Raw genomic sequence first — 17,550 nt, 5'->3', positions numbered from 1 at the left:
TTGCCTCTGTCCTTTCTCTGCTCTAAATCTGGAACTCCAATTAGATTGCAAAATAGACCTTTATATTATAAACTTTATATCTCTTATTTTCTCTTCTGTATTTTTTAATTGTCCTGTTCTTGTGCTTTATTCCAAATAGTTTTCCTTTTGCTGTTGCTCTTCTTAGCTTTATCAGATATGTTACATTAAACTGGTCCATTGATGAATCCTTAATTTGGATTATTTTGGTTTTTTTGGTTCTGGAATTTGTATTTGGCTATTTTTTCAGGTCCACTATATCACTTTTTATGATTTCTAGTTCTCTGTTAAAATTTTTAATCTTGGCTTTGTTTTTCAAAACTTTGTTCTATAAATCAATTAGTTTGGTACACAGTAGCATGAGTCAGTTACTTTATATTCTATTTATATACTTTGGTATATTTTCTCCTTGCTGCTCTTGGATTTTCTCACTCTTGCCTGTCTGGCATCAAACATTGAAATCCACATTCATGGCAGCTTTCGCTCCATCCAAGATATTTGGGCTGTTGACATTTACTTAAAATACTTTGGACTTAAGCCTGATAGTTCTTTTCCCATATGTTCTAATCCTTGCCAAATAATAAACCAAAAAATTAGATATGTTGCCTTTATTTTAGATGTGACCCTTCTATCCCAAAAGAAAATAGTGCATCATCAAAAAGCATGTATAGTAATTCTCTTTTCACCTAGAATTGAAGTCAGTGATAGTTTAAACAAATTTGGATTATCTTCTTTTGTTTTGGGGGATGTATTGTGCATTTAACTCTTGAGAGGTTAATCGATAAAATGATGAAATGAAATTCAGCAAGTATTTATGACTATCTCATGTGCGCAGGTCTCTGCCAGTTGTGATACGGCACATAAAAGGAAGTATAAGACAGTGTGCTCTTCAAGATATTTTAATTCTCTATCCTGATGGTCATGTTGATAACTTAATAACATTGTATGATCTGATACGCCTTTGCCTTCTGAATCATAAAAGAAGTATTAAGTGATACTCAGTATAACTTGTCTGTTTAAAAGCTATTTGTTTTAAAAATGCTATTTTATAGCATTATAATTCCTCATTAGCTTGTATATATGTCAATCTTAATTAATATTTTATGTTAACTAAGATGTACCCTTTCTAGTCATTGTGGATAAATGTATTTTACATTATTAAATATTTTTTGGCATATGGTATCGCTCTAGGTCACATTCAGATATTTTTTCTGAATATTCTTAATTCATTTGGATAAATATATGGGCAAGTTAGTGAGTTGGAAATGTAAGATGGTGAAATATAAACGTTTAGTTTTTTTTTTTTTAATTAATTTTTATTTATTTATTATAGTCACACAGAGAGAGGGAGAGGCAGAGACACAGGCAGAGGGAGAAGCAGGCTCCACGCACCGGGAGCCCGACGTGGGATTCGATCCCGGGTCTCCAGGATCGCGCCCTGGGCCAAAGGCAGATGCTAAACCTTTGCGCAACCCAGGGATCCCTAAACGTTTAGTTTTTTAGGGGAATTGGGATATATGTTTCAACCATACTTCATGAGTAGATAAAGAACTAGTTCGTTGGTCAGTGATATATTCCCTTTGTGACTAAAATTTATTGGTTAGATGAAATAGATACATATTCTAAAGAGACAGTGGGGGAAAATGAGTAAGATATCTGAATACAGGTGGCTACACAGAAAAAATGAATTGAGGACAGAATGGGATTATAGGTCAAGTATGCTAATGAGGTTGTATAGGGCATAGATATAGGGTGACCATGTCAAAGGCATCATGGAATTTATGCAGATATGGGAGGATTGGGAAACAGGGAATTCCAAAAGGCAGGAAATTCTTGAGTGGATTAAAATGGTGCATATAAAAAGCAGTAAAAGGAATTGAGGCTGGAAAAATAGATTGTAGAGATGATATTAGGATGTTGTTATAACTTTGTATAGATTTAGGAAAATGATTGAAACTTTTAAGGCAATTCTAATATGCATTGCCTAGCTATAGGAGATGAGTACTAAAGGTGAAGTAAAGAAACTGAACCATGATTTAGGTCAGTAGTTCTCATATGTTTTGGCCTTAGCATTCTCTGACATTCTTACAAATTATTGAGGAGGAGCTTAAGGAGCTTTTGCTTGTATGGGTTACATATATCGCTATTTACTGAAAATAAAACAAAATTCTAAAATATTTTTAGTTCATTAAAAAAACTCATTGTATATTAACATAACATTTTTTGTTAAGAAAAATAAAATAGAAGAATGAATTGTTTTCTTTTTAAAAATCTCTTCAGTAGGGATCCCTGGGTGGCGCAGCGGTTTGGCGCCTGCCTTTGGCCCAGGGCGCGATCCTGGAGACCCGGGATCGAATCCCACGTCGGGCTCCTGGTGCATGGAGCCTGCTTCTCCCTCTGCCTGTGTCTCTGCTTCTCTCTCTCTCTGTGTGTGACTATCATAAATAGATGAAAAAAAAATTTAAAAAAAAAATCTCTTCAGTATCTGGACTAGCAAAAGATACGCGGGTTCTCCTATCTGCTTCACATGTTCCGTTAGCTCTCAGAGCTGTGATGGCATCACACATGATGGAGCAAAATATGTAGGAACTTCTTCACTCATCTTTCTCTACACCTCCCCTCTAATAATTTTCCTCTAGACCCTTGGCAGAATTTGTCTTTTGTTCCACCCTACTTCACTTGATCAACCAGATAAAACGAACATTATATATTTTAGCTTCTATTCAGGCAGGAAAGATCAGTCTTCAAAATTCAAATAGGCCTGCCTCTTTCCATAAATTCTCAGTTCTAGTTGTTAGGATTCTTTGAAAACTAGTTTTTTTTTTTTTAATGTTTTTTTTATTTATTTTTATTTTTTTATTTATGATAGTCACACAGAGAGAGAGAGAGAGACAGGCAGAGACACAGGCAGAGGGAGAAGCAGGCTCCATGCACCGGGAGCCCGACGTGGGATTCGATCCCGGGTCTCCAGGATCGCGCCCTGGGCCAAAGGCAGGCGCCAAACTGCTGCGCCACCCAGGGATCCCCGAAAACTAGTTTTAAAATGCTGATCATTGTTAGAGTTTTAGGAGTTCAGTAAATAACATCCTCTTCTTCTTGAGTCAAAAACCAGTGAGAGAGAAATACAAAACAAACAGATTAGATAACATGACTGTAGATCTGCATCTGACTTGCCCACCTGTTCTTGGGCACCATTGGCCCACTGCAGACTTAGTACCCTGTGGGGACAGATCAGATAAAAGAGAAAATCCAGAAGGGGCTGGGCCATGTGACCTAGCATCTTTCCCTAAACTTTCCAGTCATCTGTCACTCTTTTTCTGTTAAGTAGGAGAGGGAGAAGGGAGGCCAGGAACCTTATTCCAGAAACGATGGGAAGTGTCCCCTCTCGTTCCAATAAGAAGTTTGTTTTTATCTATTTTGTACTTGTGGAGGGTAGAATTTTCATGAATTTGGAGTGGCTTTACAAGCAACCTTCTCTTGATCAGTGATGACTGGCATAAGAAGGCTTAAGGTCACTTTTCCAAAACTCAAATCATCTCCCTGCTCCCGCCACCCCCCTCCCCCATCTCTTTATAACATTGTTTGTAATCCTATAGAACAGGTCAATTCATTTAATAGCCTAAAAGTACATGATGCAGTTTATCACAGAGGGTTATTAGATATTGCATTGCTTGAAACTGGATGACTTGTGAAAGCTTTAGTGAAATTTGAATAACTATGCCATCTGCTTCATACGTTTTTAGGTTAAAATGGACAGGGTATGTCCCCATTATGAATCAATTTTAATATATTTATGGGGGATGATCTAGGAACTATAAAATCCAAAAACTTGGGTTTTAAGTTCACATAGTTTTCATCACTTACTGGCTGTGTGACCTTGAGCAAGTTCTAATTCCGTACCTTATCTCAGCTTCAGTTCTCTGAATTACAAAATGGGGAAAATAATAACATATTTCTCATAAGATTGTTACGAAGCTTAAATGAGAAAATGCAAGCAAAGCATTTATTGCTTATTTGGGGGGCATGATAGTTGTTCAATACATGATTAAATATTATTTTTATGTAATCTGAAACACTGGATATTTTCTGATTTCTGCTTTTTCTGAGTTTTAGACATTGACCTACCTAAGAGGCATTATAAAATAGCTGTTTGAAATTTTACCATGTTTGTTCAGGAAGAGTTGTTGAGGACGTTGTATCATAGCATCCTCTCTATAAAGACCTTGGGGGAAATCGTTCTTTCAGGTCTCAGTCTGAGGAATTAAAGTCTCTTTTCCAAACTTTGGGTGTGTGTTTTTATCTTAAATTGTGTTAACAGATCATGTTTTCTTTTTTGAATTGCTGTTGAAGAAGCTCAGAACCAAACTTGCAGCCCTCCTGTAGCAGGGTAGACTGGATTTTATGATGTATATTTTGGACACTAAATTTTTTTAAAGATTTTATTTATTTATTTGAGAGAGAACAAGCAAGTAGTGGGGGGGGGGTAGGGGGGGGGACAGAAGGAAAAGGAGAAGCAGACTCTGCACTTAGTGCAGAGCCCAACATGGGGCTCCATCAACGACCCATGAGACCATGATCTGAGCCAAAGTCAGGAGTTCAGCGCTCAACCAACTAAGCTACCCAGGCAGCTCTTGAACACTACAACTTAACCTTCATTTCTCTTGCCTACTCATCGTTGTAGTCTCTTCCTCTCCAGTTTTCTCATTGTAATTTTTCCCTTGTTTTTGCTACATTTTGTAAGAGACTGCAAATACTTTCTGAATGAGAAGAAACATAGATAAATGCATTTAAAATAAAAACATTTGACTGCAAAATAAATCTTTAAACCTGAGGAACACACTTGACCTAAAGAAATGTTGGTGATTTCATTTGATGAGCTTTTTGGCATTGTATAAAGCTAGTTTAGATTAAAATGCTCTAGGTGATTTCTGATATGAGTGGCTGTACAGTATCACTAGAATGTCACGGATCTCCCATGAGTCTATGATTATATGCTCTTCTATACCAACCACATAACTATACATGTTTCTGCTCTCACCCACTAGCCAGATATAATTGACATACGTGTCTTATAGTCTTGAATGAGCAGAGTTGAGGTTTTAGAGTGCCACAAAACTGAAGAAATGGAGTATCAAAAGGCTTGAATACTAATGCCTCCTTTATAAGGGGTTAGAGTGAAAGGCAGATTGTGCTGGAATGTGGATACTGAAGAGTTGGGGGTAAGATTTACATAAAGCAGGAAATGTATAATCAGGGGCACCAAACAGTTGGACTTCTTGTGTGGTGTTGGTTCAGGTTCAATTTAGGGAATATTTTGAGGTTTTATATTATTCGAGTAGTTTCAAAGTATTTTATTTCAAGTCTCAAATATTGAAAACTATTATTTTTTTCCCTAATTCTGATTTCCTTCTCCCAAATCTAATCAGTTATCAAATCCCATTATGTCTTTCTTTGAATCCTATGTCCAAATTAGAGGCTACAGGAAGTGAGTTGACAGTCTTTTTTAATCTCCCAAAGTTTACAGGTCTCTGTTTATAATTGCCATTCTTGCTTGGAATCCTTAGACTCTTAAGAGCTCCTCCTTGGTCTTTTGTTTCTCAAATTATGTTTATACCTCAGTAGATAGGGAACCTATTCCTTTGCCTTCGTGGCTGGCAATCTGTTGCCTACAGGATAGTTTAAATTTCTTGGGTGCTTTGTTTTTTTGTTCTAATTTATATTTTGGGCCATATTGCTTGCTGTTCCCGTAGTGGACTCTTGTCCTAATTTCTGTCTTCCCAGTATACAACGCACATAAAAAATTACTAATGATCTTCAAGTGGTATATTATTAGAACAAGTTAGGTTTTTGTTTTTGTGATTTTTTTTTTAAAGATTTATTTGAGAGAGAGAGTGTGAGTGAGAGCAGGGGGATGGGCAGAGGGAGAGAGTCTTTCAAGCAGACTCTGTACACTGAGTGCAGAGTCTGATGTTGGGCTAGATTCCATGACCCATCAGATTATGACTTGAGCCAAAACCAAGTGGATACTCGACTGACTGATCCAAGTGCCCCAGGATGAGTTCATTTTAATTGCACTAGTTATAGTCTCAGAAGGTGGAATCTCCTTCTAATTTGCTTTTTCACGATGCTCAGAAGTAATAGTTTTCCCTAAAAATTTTATATATTCTAGTAATCATACCTTGTACCTTAAGGAATTTAGGACTAAATAAGAGTATCCACAAATTAATTATGTTAAGCATATACATAGTCAAACAACATTAGCTGCTAATATTATTTCTCAATGTTTTTTGGCTGGAATTTAGCATTTAATGCTATAACTATTTTTTAACATTCAGAATGCATTCATATGCTTCCCATTTTCTTGTATTTTATTTTACATTTGAACATGTATTTTTATTTTTTTAAGATTTTATTTATTTATTCATAACAGACACAGAGAGAGAGAGAGAGAGAGGCAGACACACAGGCAGAGGGAGAAGCAGGCTCCATGCAGGGAGCCCGACGCGGGACTCGATCCCGGGTCTCTAGGATCATACCCCTGGCTGAAGGCAGCGCCAAACTGCTGGGCAATCAGGGTTGCTCAAATTTGAACATTTAAAGTGTAATTACTGTTTTGGAAAAATTCTGCAGTCAAAATCCATCATCTACACTGGATAACCTACTAAACGAGGAATTTTAAGTCCTTCAGAAGCTATGACTTCTGTGGTTGGACTCTTATCAGCTACCTTTTAAAAGAAAAAAAAAATTATTCATGAGAGACACAGAGAGAGGCAAAGACAGGCAGAGGGAGAAGCAGGCTTGCTGTGTGGAGCTGGATGTGGAACTTGATCCCACAGGATCATGACGTGAGCCAAAGGCAGATGCTCAACCACTGAGCCATTCAGGTGCCCCTTAGCTACTTTTTAATAAGTACAAATATTAAAGTTGTACACATGGTAGTAACACTTGTATTGTGTTTTCTCACAACATGTATCATGGTGGCATAAAGATTATTTTTAAAGAGGGAAAATATTATAAAGAAATATTTATCTGTTGTTAATTATGTACTTTGTCATAGTATTGCATTTTTCTCTGATGATCTTTTTCACCACTAGACTAATCCCAGGTGGCTCTTTTTTAAGTTTTATACCATTAAAAGTAATCACGTAGAGTTCATATTAAGTTAAGAATCGTAATTTTCAAAAATGAGTCCCAGTCAAGAGGTAGGTGTGTGTGTGTGTGTGTGTGTGTGTGTGTGTGTGTGTGTGTGTAGAGATTAGTGATTAAGGCATGGCCATATCATTGATAAAGAACAATACTATCTGAAACAAAAACCAAGGAAACAGTACTTTTGACCCTTGAACAACATAGGTTTGAGCTGCATGGGCTTACTTATATGTAGATTTTTTTATATATATATATAATACAGTATTTTCTCTTAGGATTTTCAGATTTTCTCTAGCTTTATTACAAGTATACATTATAGAATACATATAATATTCAAAAATTTGTGTTAACTTCTTGTTATTGGTAAGGCTTCCAGTTAACAGGAACCTTAGTAGTATTAAGTTTTTGGGGGGAGTCAAAAGTTATAGATGGATTTTCAACTGCATGGGGTGGAGCTTAATGCTCCTAATCCCTGCATTGTTCAAGGGTCAACTGTAATAGCATTCCCTTGGACTATTTTTTCCCTTTGAGTTATTAACTGGATATAAGATTGTGTCTTATTTATACATCTTAAATGCTTTCTGTTTATGGCTAGGTAGTATAAATAGAATATGCCATTGCTTACTAAAGTTTATAATTTTCTGATAAATTTCATATATAACATTTGATTTTTTGAATAAAAGTTCATACATGGGAACAAAAAGGCTGCATTCTAAATGTTTGCATATCAGGGGCTCCTGGGTGGCTTAGTCAGTTAAGCTTCTGCCTTTGGCTCAGGTCATGATCTCAGGGTCCTGGGATTGAGCCCTACCTGACACTGGGCTACCTGTTCAGCAGGCAGTCTGCTGCTCCCTCTGCCGTCTCTCACTCAAATAAATATTTTTTAAATAAGTAAATGTATATCCAAAAAGTTATTTAAATGACTTAATACTAATTAATAAATGCTGTACTTTGTTTTTATAGAACTACTCACTCATAATTTCCTTTTTGTTTTAAAGATCTGTGGATAAGTCTGTCATAGTATATGATACTGTAAGTATTTCAAAACCTTCTGTATGTGATTTGTGTAAATTCTATTAGGCTACTGAGCTTCAAGTTAGTTAGGCAAGATGAAAAAAATACACTTTTTCTTGATAGAGTGCCTAAGGGTATACATTTTCAGAAATGCTAAGATAGTTATGCAGGTTAAGGTACAGGTCCTGGGACAAGCCCTTAAATATTTCAGTAGTGATTTTAAGATGGACAGGTCTGATCAAAGAAAATACAACGAGGACAAATATCCAAAAAAAAAAAAATCACTTCAAATTAATTACTCTTAAACTTTTATACCAAGTTTCCATAGTTTCTATAACAGCGAAGGATGAATGTTTACCCCAGGGTTGGGGAAGGGTTTAGCTGAAAGTCACCTACCAATGGTAGCATTTGGGCTGGGTTTAAAGTATAAGGAAGAGAAGGTTTTAATGGACTTGGGAAAAATGGGAGTCTTGGGTAGATCCATATAAATAGCAGAGCTGCATAACTATGAAGAAAAATGAACATTTTACATAGAGCGAAGATGAAGTTAATGAAACTATTCTCCAAGAGAGAATGGAGAATGTTGAATGGAGCCTTATAATGATGAGTTCAGGCTGCAGCAGCTTTGCCAGCAAATGAAACAGAGATGTAAATCATCAAAGTTTAGAGGGTCAAACAAGGAATCTAAACCAGTTCTCCACATGAGAGTTCAAACCACTGAGTACTCTGGCAGGGGCTAGGAAAGAATACTCAAACTGAGTAAAGTGGATCCTGAAAGTTTCTCAAGAAATTTTCATGAGATTTTACAAAAATAGCTATAATGTTAAATTTTCTCCATAAATTATGTATGTAAGTCTCAGTTATATACAACCAATTGTATAGCTGAAACTATAATAATACTGTATATTATCTATACTTCACTTTCAAAAATTAATAAAATAAATGTGTCTAGATACTAGATGGCGAACTAAGTATATTGAAAATCTAAGTAACTAATTTCTACTTACTGGTCTTGCAATGGATAGAAGTCAAATGCCATAGCAAAAATACAAATCATTTCATGTAACAGATGTTTAGGTTACTATTAGTAAATTCAAATAAATTGGCAAAAGCCAAGGGTCTTTTATACTAAAAATTTCTAGGAAAATGGTCAGCAAACAACAGTGCTAATTATTGAGAAAGTGAAATAAGTTTCAACTTACATTAGTGACTAATAATAATACTAAAACACAGCATTTAAACCATTTATGTTAAATGAGTCCTTATTAGTAACTTTATTTCCTACTTGAGTAAATATAAAACTGTTTTTATTGTTTTTCAGAATACTGAGACTATACTTCACACATTGACTCAGCATACCAGGTCTGAACCTAACCTCATTTTCCATTAATATAATTAAGAAAGTAGTCTGAAGATACATAATAGTTGTTTTTATTAACTAGGTATGTCACAAGTTGTGCCTTTGCACCCAATATCCTCTTACTTGCTACTGGTTCAATGGACAAAACAGTGAACATCTGGCAATTTGATCTGGAAACACCTTGCCAAGGTTAGTAAGGGCATCATATTTAAGCCAGTTCAACCCATTCACCATTAAAATTTTAAATTCCATAATTTTTTGAAAAATTACTCAGCTTGCTTTTTCTGAATATAAAATATGCATCCAAATTTAATAGGATTTAAAAATAATTTTAGAGAAGCCAGTGTTTAAAGTAGTTGGTCTATGTTAAAACTGCTGGTAAATGCTTTAGGGTGCATGTTCATGGATATCATACCTCCCATAGTTTTGTAAGCTGTTTATTTGTACTGCAGACTATTCTTTCAGATAAATGTAGCCTGAGAACAAAATAGAAATCATAGTTTTATTGATTCATTTTAGTTTTGGCCTCATCAGTGTTGACACATAATTTAGGAGTTTTATTTTTATCACTGTCAGAATTAGCCAAATAGTGGTGGTGATATGCAGGTGGTAGAGCAAATAGAGTACTTTTGCTGATATGAGGTTTTTGGGGGTTTTTTTGTTTTATTTAAAGTAGGCTCCACGCCCAGCATGGAGGCCAGTTCAGGGCTTGAATTCATGACCCTGAGGTTGAGACCTGAGTGAAGATCAAGAATTAACTGCTTAACTGACTGAGCCATCCAGGCCCCCCAATATGAGTTTTATATAATAAAAAATTTGGTTTTCTAGAGTGGAAAGAAAAAGTTCCAAAAGAGTAGTATTTAACATATCAAATAATACTGTAGTTATACATAGCATTACTTGATTTTTTGAAATTTCTTAAAAGGATGTTAAAGTGGCAAAACACAGATTTAAGGAAATTTCATTTACTTTTGAATTCTGAGTGATAATATTTATAAAGGAAGTACTTTTCTTCATTGTTATTTTATCTGCCTTTCTGTTTTTTGGTTTGTTTTTAAAGCAAGGAGCACAGACGATCAAGTGAAGCAGTTTATTGAAGATTGGTCAGAGGATGATGTCTCGATGTGGCTTTGTGCACAAGGTTTAAATGACCTTGTTGATATTTTCAAAATTAATAACATTGATGGAAGAGAACTGTTTAATCTCACCAAAGAAAGTCTGGTCGATGACTTGAAAATAGGTAAGATTAGTGGAAGATTGGCAGTATTAAAAGTGACTTTTAATAATTTACTCTGAGATTTGTTTTAGTTGTATTAATAGTTTCCTCTTAATATCCTGGCATAGTAGAGAAGGATAGTACATTTTTATTGGAGTATGGAAAAGAAGTGTCCCATAGTATTTCTTTAACTAAAGCCACCATGTAACTAATTTAAAAAATGTATATATTCTTTAAATTGGGACATAATTCACATATGATAAAACTCACCCTTTTATAAGTGTACAGTGCAGTGGTTTTTTTTTAGTATATCCACAAAGTTGTCCAGCCATCACCCCTGTCTAGTTTCACAACATTTTCATACCTTCAGAAAGAAACCCCATGCCCACAAGTTGTCACTCCTCTTTCCTTTTCTCTCTAGCCAGTGGCAACCACTAATCTGCGTTCCATCTCTAAGGATTTGCCTCTTCTTGACATCTCATAAAAGTGGAATCATACGATATGTGGCCTTGTCTAGCCTCTTGCTTAGCCATGTCTTCACAGTTCATCCATGCTGTTGCATATATTCGTACTTCATTCCTTTTTATGGCTGAATAATATTTTTTTTCACTTTATCACTTTTTGCTTATCCATTTATCAGTTGATTGAATTTGGATCGTTTCTACTTTAGCTATTATGAATAATGCTGCTCTGAACATTTGTGTACAAGTTTTTGTGTGGTAATGTTTCCAGTTTTCTTGGGTACATAATCAGAAATGGAATTGGTGGGTCATACAGTAACTCCATGCTTAACATTTGAGGAACTGCTGGACTATTTTCAAAGGAGCTGTGCTATTTTACTATTCTCACCAGCTATATATGAAGATTTCATTTTCTCCATATCCTCATCAGTACTTTTTTTCTTTTTTTAAATTATAGCCATCCTAGTGGTCTCTCCTGGTTTCAATATATATTTCCTGGTGACTGGTGATGTTGAACATTTTTCCATGTGCTTGTTAGCCATTTGTAGATCTTTCTTGTAGAAATGTCTATTTAATATCCTTTGGTCATTTAAAAAATTGAGTTGTCTTTTTATTGTTTATATAAATTTAGATATGAGACTTACTGGATATATGATTTATAAAATTTTCCTCCCTTTGTGTGGGATAGCTTTACACTTTATTGATAGTATCCTTTGAAGCACAAATTTTTTTTTAATTTTTATGGAGTCCAGTGTATCTGTTTTTCCTGTTGTTGCTTTGCTGTAGGTGTCATAGCTAAGAAACTATTGCCTAATTCCTAGTCTCGAAGATTTACACCTTGTTTCTCTTCTATGAACTTTATGTCTAGTTCTTATCTTTGTGTGTGATCAAGTTTGACTTAATTTTTGAATATAGTGTGAGGGTCAGGGTCTAACATCATTCTTTCAGATGTGGATATCTGGTTGCTGCCCCAGTTCTATTTATTGAAAAGATTATTCATGTGCTTTGGAATTGTCCTGGCATCCTTGTTGAAAATCAGTTGACTACAAATGTGAGGATTTATTTCTGGACTCTGAATTCTATTTCATTGATCTATTAGTCTATTGTCATACTGGTACCACACTGTCTTTTTTTTTTCTTTTTTTTTTTTTTAAGATTTTCTTTATTTTATTTGAGAGAGAAAAAAGAAAGAGAGAGTGATTGGAAGGAGGAGCAGAAGCAGAGGGAAAAGGAGAGGGAGAGGGTCTCAAGCAGACTCTGTGCTGAGGTGCAGTGCCTGAATCAGGGCTCTGTCTCATGACCCTGAGATCATGACCTGAACCAAAACCAAGAGTTGGACACTTAACTGACTGAGCCACCCAGGCACCACCACACTCTCTTAATTACTGTAGCTTTTTAGTATGTTTTAAATTTGAAAAATGTGTGTCCTCCATATTTTTTTTTATCTCTCCAAGATTGGTTTTGCTACTCTGGGTCCCTTGCATTTCCATATGAATTTTAGAATCAACTTGTCAGTTTGTCTCAAAAGAAAAAAAAAACTGATTTTTTTTTTTATCAGCATACACTGTAATATTAGTTTCAGGTGTACAATATAGTCATTCACGTCCGTACAATACTCGGTGCTCATCACAAGGCACCCCTTAAAAAGCCACCTATTTTGATATGGATTATATTGAATCTCTGAACTAATTTGGGGATTATTGTCATCTTAACAATATTAATAAGTCTTCCAGTCCATAAGCACAGGACATATTTTGGTATATTCAGGTTGTCTTAATTTTTTGCAACAATGCTTTGTCATTTCCAATAAGCAAGTCATTTTTCCTTAAGTAATATAGTTCAGTGGTTTTTAGAATATCCATAGAGTTATATAACACTGTTTAATTTCAGAACATTCTTATCCCCTCAAAAGAACCCATTCTTTCTACCTAGATCCTGGCAACCACTGATCTACTTCTGTCTTTATGGATTTGCCTATATTGGACATTTCTTATAAGTGGTGCCATTTGTATCTGGTTTCTCTTATGTAACATAAGGTTTTCAAAGTTCATCTGTGTTTTGTATGTATAAGTACTTCAGTGTGTGAGGTTTCCAATTAATTTGTTCACCTTTTTCTCAACACTTGTTATTTATTGCCTGTCATCTTAATGATAGCCACCCTTATAGATATGAAGCGGTGTTAGATTGTGGTTTGGATTTGTATTTACCTAAAGATATATGGAGAATCTTTTTAAGTGCTTATTGGCTATTTATGTATCTTCTTTGAAGAAATACTTGTTTAGATGCTTTGTTCTTTTAAAATTGGTTTATTTGTCTTTTTGGTGAATTGTAAGAGTTGTTGATATATTCTGGATACTAGATCCTTTTCAAAAACTGTCTTAGTGTCATACTCTATTATAATACCAGATACTATTATTAACATACTATAATAAAATCTTAATGGGAAAGCTTAGGAAATAGGATCTCCATAGTGAGATTTATTGTTAATGAAGAGTCAAATAACAACAAAAAAGTTAAAAACATTTAGAGTATAGTGTTATGCTTTCTTAAAATGGTAAATATAGCATGTAAACGTATTTAAATTATCTTGGAATCTTATGGCCTTGTAAGAAGTTAACAGAATGATGGTTTGTGAAAATACTTAGGGTCAGATAGTTTTGTTCTCAGGCCATACTGTAAAAGCTATTTTTGTATCTCTAATAACTTATTTCCTTTATAATTTACTCTTTCATCCTAGAAGTAGGTAATAGAGTGTAGGGGTTTTCTTTTTAAGTTCTGCTGAATTTAGCATCTTTATTAGTTGATTTCTCATTACTCTCTCACAATAAATCTTTACCTTATCACACAGAAGCACTTGACAATGTAAAACAATAATTTCAGATTTCAACAAAGGGTGTTTGAAAACATAAAAGAAGCATAGTAGAAACAATTAATAGGAATAGAATTCTATTCTGATAAAGAATAATAAATTCTTGGATTTAATTAATGGTTTGAAATAGTTTTTGATGGATGAGTCTCAGGGTTAGTAGTTAGAATCATTTTAAACTTCAGTAAAATAAGTTTCAGAACTATCAGGCCAAAGCATAAAATTGAAATGTAATTTAACTTCTGTAGCGGTCTAATAGCAGAATTAGGAAAACCATTATTATGAATGGAGACAAAAATGTTAACATTCTCTAGTAAATAAATCTGTTTTGTGTTTAAGATTTGGAAAGTTAGCAGATTGAACAAATTAAACAATAATAATATTGTTTTATTATTGTTTTATTATAAACAATAAATTATTAAATAAATAGACAAGGGCATTGATTTTTTTTCACATCATTCTGAAGTATTTTAAAGTTCTGGGGTGTCTGGGTGGCTTAGTCAGTTAAGCATCCAGCTCTTGATTTCATCTCAGGTTATGATCCTCAGGGTCATGAGATCAAGCCCCATGTTAGGCTCCATTGTGGGTATGCAGCCTGCTTAAGATTCTCCTTCTCCCTCTTCCTCTGCCCCTCCCCCCGATATGCTTGCACTCTCTCTCTCAAAATAAATAAATCTTTAAATAAAAATGTAAACATCTAATAACACTAAATCTCCTAAAATTATACTAAACTTCCTGAAATCAAAAATTAAAATAATTTTTAAAACTTGATAAAAGTAAAAATACAAATGGGTGAAACTTGTGTGTATAGTCTTACACAAACAGGTGAGTTTTATTTATGATCGTGTTTCATGTGAGAATCAGCAGATATATCCAGTTTCAAACATTTTTTAAATATAAAATGGAATTTTTAATCATTAAACTGAAGATCTTTAAAAATTGTTAGGAAATTTTTTGGTTAAATACAATAACCAGTAGTAACAAGTCTTTTCAGGAGTCTGAAATTCTTCAACTTTCAGAATAAAGTTTTTTAGAATAAATTCTCCATTTGTTGCTGGTTTAACTACATAGTATTCTATACTATAAAGATTAGTTACGGAATTTATAGAAAACAGTTTTGTGTGGTAAAACAGTATATCTGAAGATTTTTGGTTGTAATAGATAAAATCTCTATTTGCGAAAGACTTGCATAGAGGCTACCAGTGGTTCTCTCACCCTAAGAGAATAATTTCTTTTCAGAATCTCTAGGGCTGCGGAGTAAAGTTCTGAGGAAAATTGAAGAACTCAGGACCAAGGTGAAAGCCCTTTCTTCTGGAATTCCTGATGAATTTCTATGTCCAATAACTAGGGAGCTTATGAAAGATCCTGTCATTGCATCAGGTATGTGTGATGCTTTTCTAAGTTTTAGGGCATTATGTGCTAAATGAAAAAATAATGTAGATATTTCATAGAAGTTTGTGTAAACGTGAGAATTTTTTACAGCCTCTGTTTTATAGCTCATGAGTAGTTTTTTTTTAACTCGTTTAATCTGAGGTAAACTATTGAACATTATATATTTCTTAATAAAATTGGATGGAGTAGGTTTGGATAAGATTAGAGACAAAAGGGTTCAGTTTAACAAGGTTTACTTGAACTTGTGAAATGTGTTTTTGGTTACAAGAATGCAAGGTAAAATGTTTTTGAGATAGACTGTTGTGATCTCTTATGTTTACTTTATCATGAATGTAAACAACCTTACAGAAATAAGATTTAAAGCTTATAAAATTGCATCATTCCACATTAATTTCTAATCTGTCAATAGACACAGATGTATGTAATTTACATAGTTGTAATCCGTGAATCCATATTTTTTTAATTTTGTGTAAAACATTATACATTTCTAAATAGTGACTTATTCTATGTAATTTTCAGTTTTAAATACTTTATTCCATTGTGGCTCTGTGCTACATTTTGATTCATATACCAAATAGGAAATCTTTAAATTGTAAACAGCATTGCACTGATACCTTGGTACTTCCTTTTTTTCTGTTATCCATTACTTAGGGTTATTTTTATGGCTTGTGTTCCCCCATCACAATGGTTTTGATAGATTTTGTTAGAATATTCTTTTTTTTTTAAAGATTGTATTTATTTATTTATTCATAAGAGAGAGGCAGAGACACAGGCAGAGGGAGAAGCAGGCTCCCTGCAGGGAGCTCGATGTAGGACTCAATCCCAGGGAGGCAGGCACTAAACCACTGAGCCACCCACGGATCCCCTTGTTGGAATATTCAATGGACATTTGAAAAGTGTGGTCTTTTCCCATTGTGTAGTGTTGGCACTCCTGTTGAAAATCATTTCACCACATATGTGAGGGGATTTATTTCTGGTTTATTTTGTCCCATTGGTCTATATGTTTGTGCTTTGGCCAGTACAGTACTTTTTTGATTACTATAGCTTTGTAATATGTTCTGAAATCAGGAGTATGAGGCCTCCAAGTCTTGTTCTTTCTCAGTATTGTTTTAGCTCTTTAGGATACTTTGGGATTCCATATAAATTTTAGTATGGGTTTTCCTATTCCTATAAAAAGTGCCATTGGGATTTTGATGGAGATTATATTGAAGGTGTAGATGACTTTGGGTAGTATGGACATTTTAATATTAACTCTTCCAATCCATGAATACAGGATGTCTTTCCATTTATTTGTATTCTTTTACTTCTTTCCACAGTGTTTTGTAGTTTTCAGTGTAAAAGCTTGCCAGAAATATATTGGAATGGTGCTTAATCTATTGATTCGTTCAGAACTGATAGCTCCAACTCATGCATATCATCACACAGCTCTGCATTTTATTTAGGTCTTCTTTACATTCTCTTAGCAGTGCTTTGTATTTCAATATATAGGTTTTACACTTACTTTGCTAAAACTGTCCTTAGGTATTTGGTATTTTTATAACACTATAAATACTAGCTTTTAAAATTTCAATTCCCAATTCTTCATTGCTCAATATTTTACAATTGATTTGTAGATTGACTTTGTATTCTGTGACTTTGCTTTAGTATATTAGTTGTAATATCTCTTTTGGATCCTTTTACCTGATTTTCTGCATACATGATCTCATATCATCTGCAAGTAGACATTTGTATTGCTAATCTGTATGCCTCTCCTGCCCCTACCACTTTTCCTGTTTCTTGTTACACTGTCCAGGATTTGCAGTACAATGTTGAAAAGAAGTGGTAAGAGTGCCTTAACATGCTCTTGGGGGGAAGCATTCATTTCAGTGCAGTCTTTCACCATTAAGTATGATGTAAACTGCCTTCTATCAAGTTTAAAAAGTTCTTTTCTATGTCCAGTTGCTGAGAATATTTAAAATGCTTATCCTGAAATAAGATGGTTTTTCTCTTTTATCCTGTATTATTAGAGATTACTGTATTAGTTTCTTCTTGCTGTCATAACAAATCACCACAAAATTAGTGGCTTAGCACATTTTTG

At 34.3% G+C, this 17,550-nt stretch overlaps 1 protein-coding gene across 7 annotated transcripts in view; it reads left to right on the top strand.

The window, feature by feature from the left end:
* WDSUB1 (WD repeat, sterile alpha motif and U-box domain containing 1) overlaps window positions 1-17,550 on the top strand; it is a 49,689-nt gene that overhangs the window by 14,079 nt on the left and 18,060 nt on the right. For all 7 annotated transcript variants that reach the window (XM_041721683.1, XM_041721678.1, XM_041721681.1 and 4 more), the window contains 5 exons: window positions 8,163-8,196; window positions 9,500-9,540; window positions 9,621-9,727; window positions 10,599-10,778; window positions 15,321-15,461. In XM_041721683.1, the coding sequence (XP_041577617.1) occupies window positions 8,163-8,196; window positions 9,500-9,540; window positions 9,621-9,727; window positions 10,599-10,778; window positions 15,321-15,461 (503 nt within the window). The remainder of the gene's footprint in view (window positions 1-8,162; window positions 8,197-9,499; window positions 9,541-9,620; window positions 9,728-10,598; window positions 10,779-15,320; window positions 15,462-17,550) is intronic.

This window comes from Vulpes lagopus, chromosome 11 (genome assembly GCF_018345385.1).
Source record: "Vulpes lagopus strain Blue_001 chromosome 11, ASM1834538v1, whole genome shotgun sequence".
Classification (NCBI taxonomy): Eukaryota; Metazoa; Chordata; class Mammalia; order Carnivora; family Canidae; genus Vulpes; species Vulpes lagopus.
Note: the sequence above shows the minus strand (reverse complement) of the source record. Positions and strands in the feature narration are given on the sequence as shown.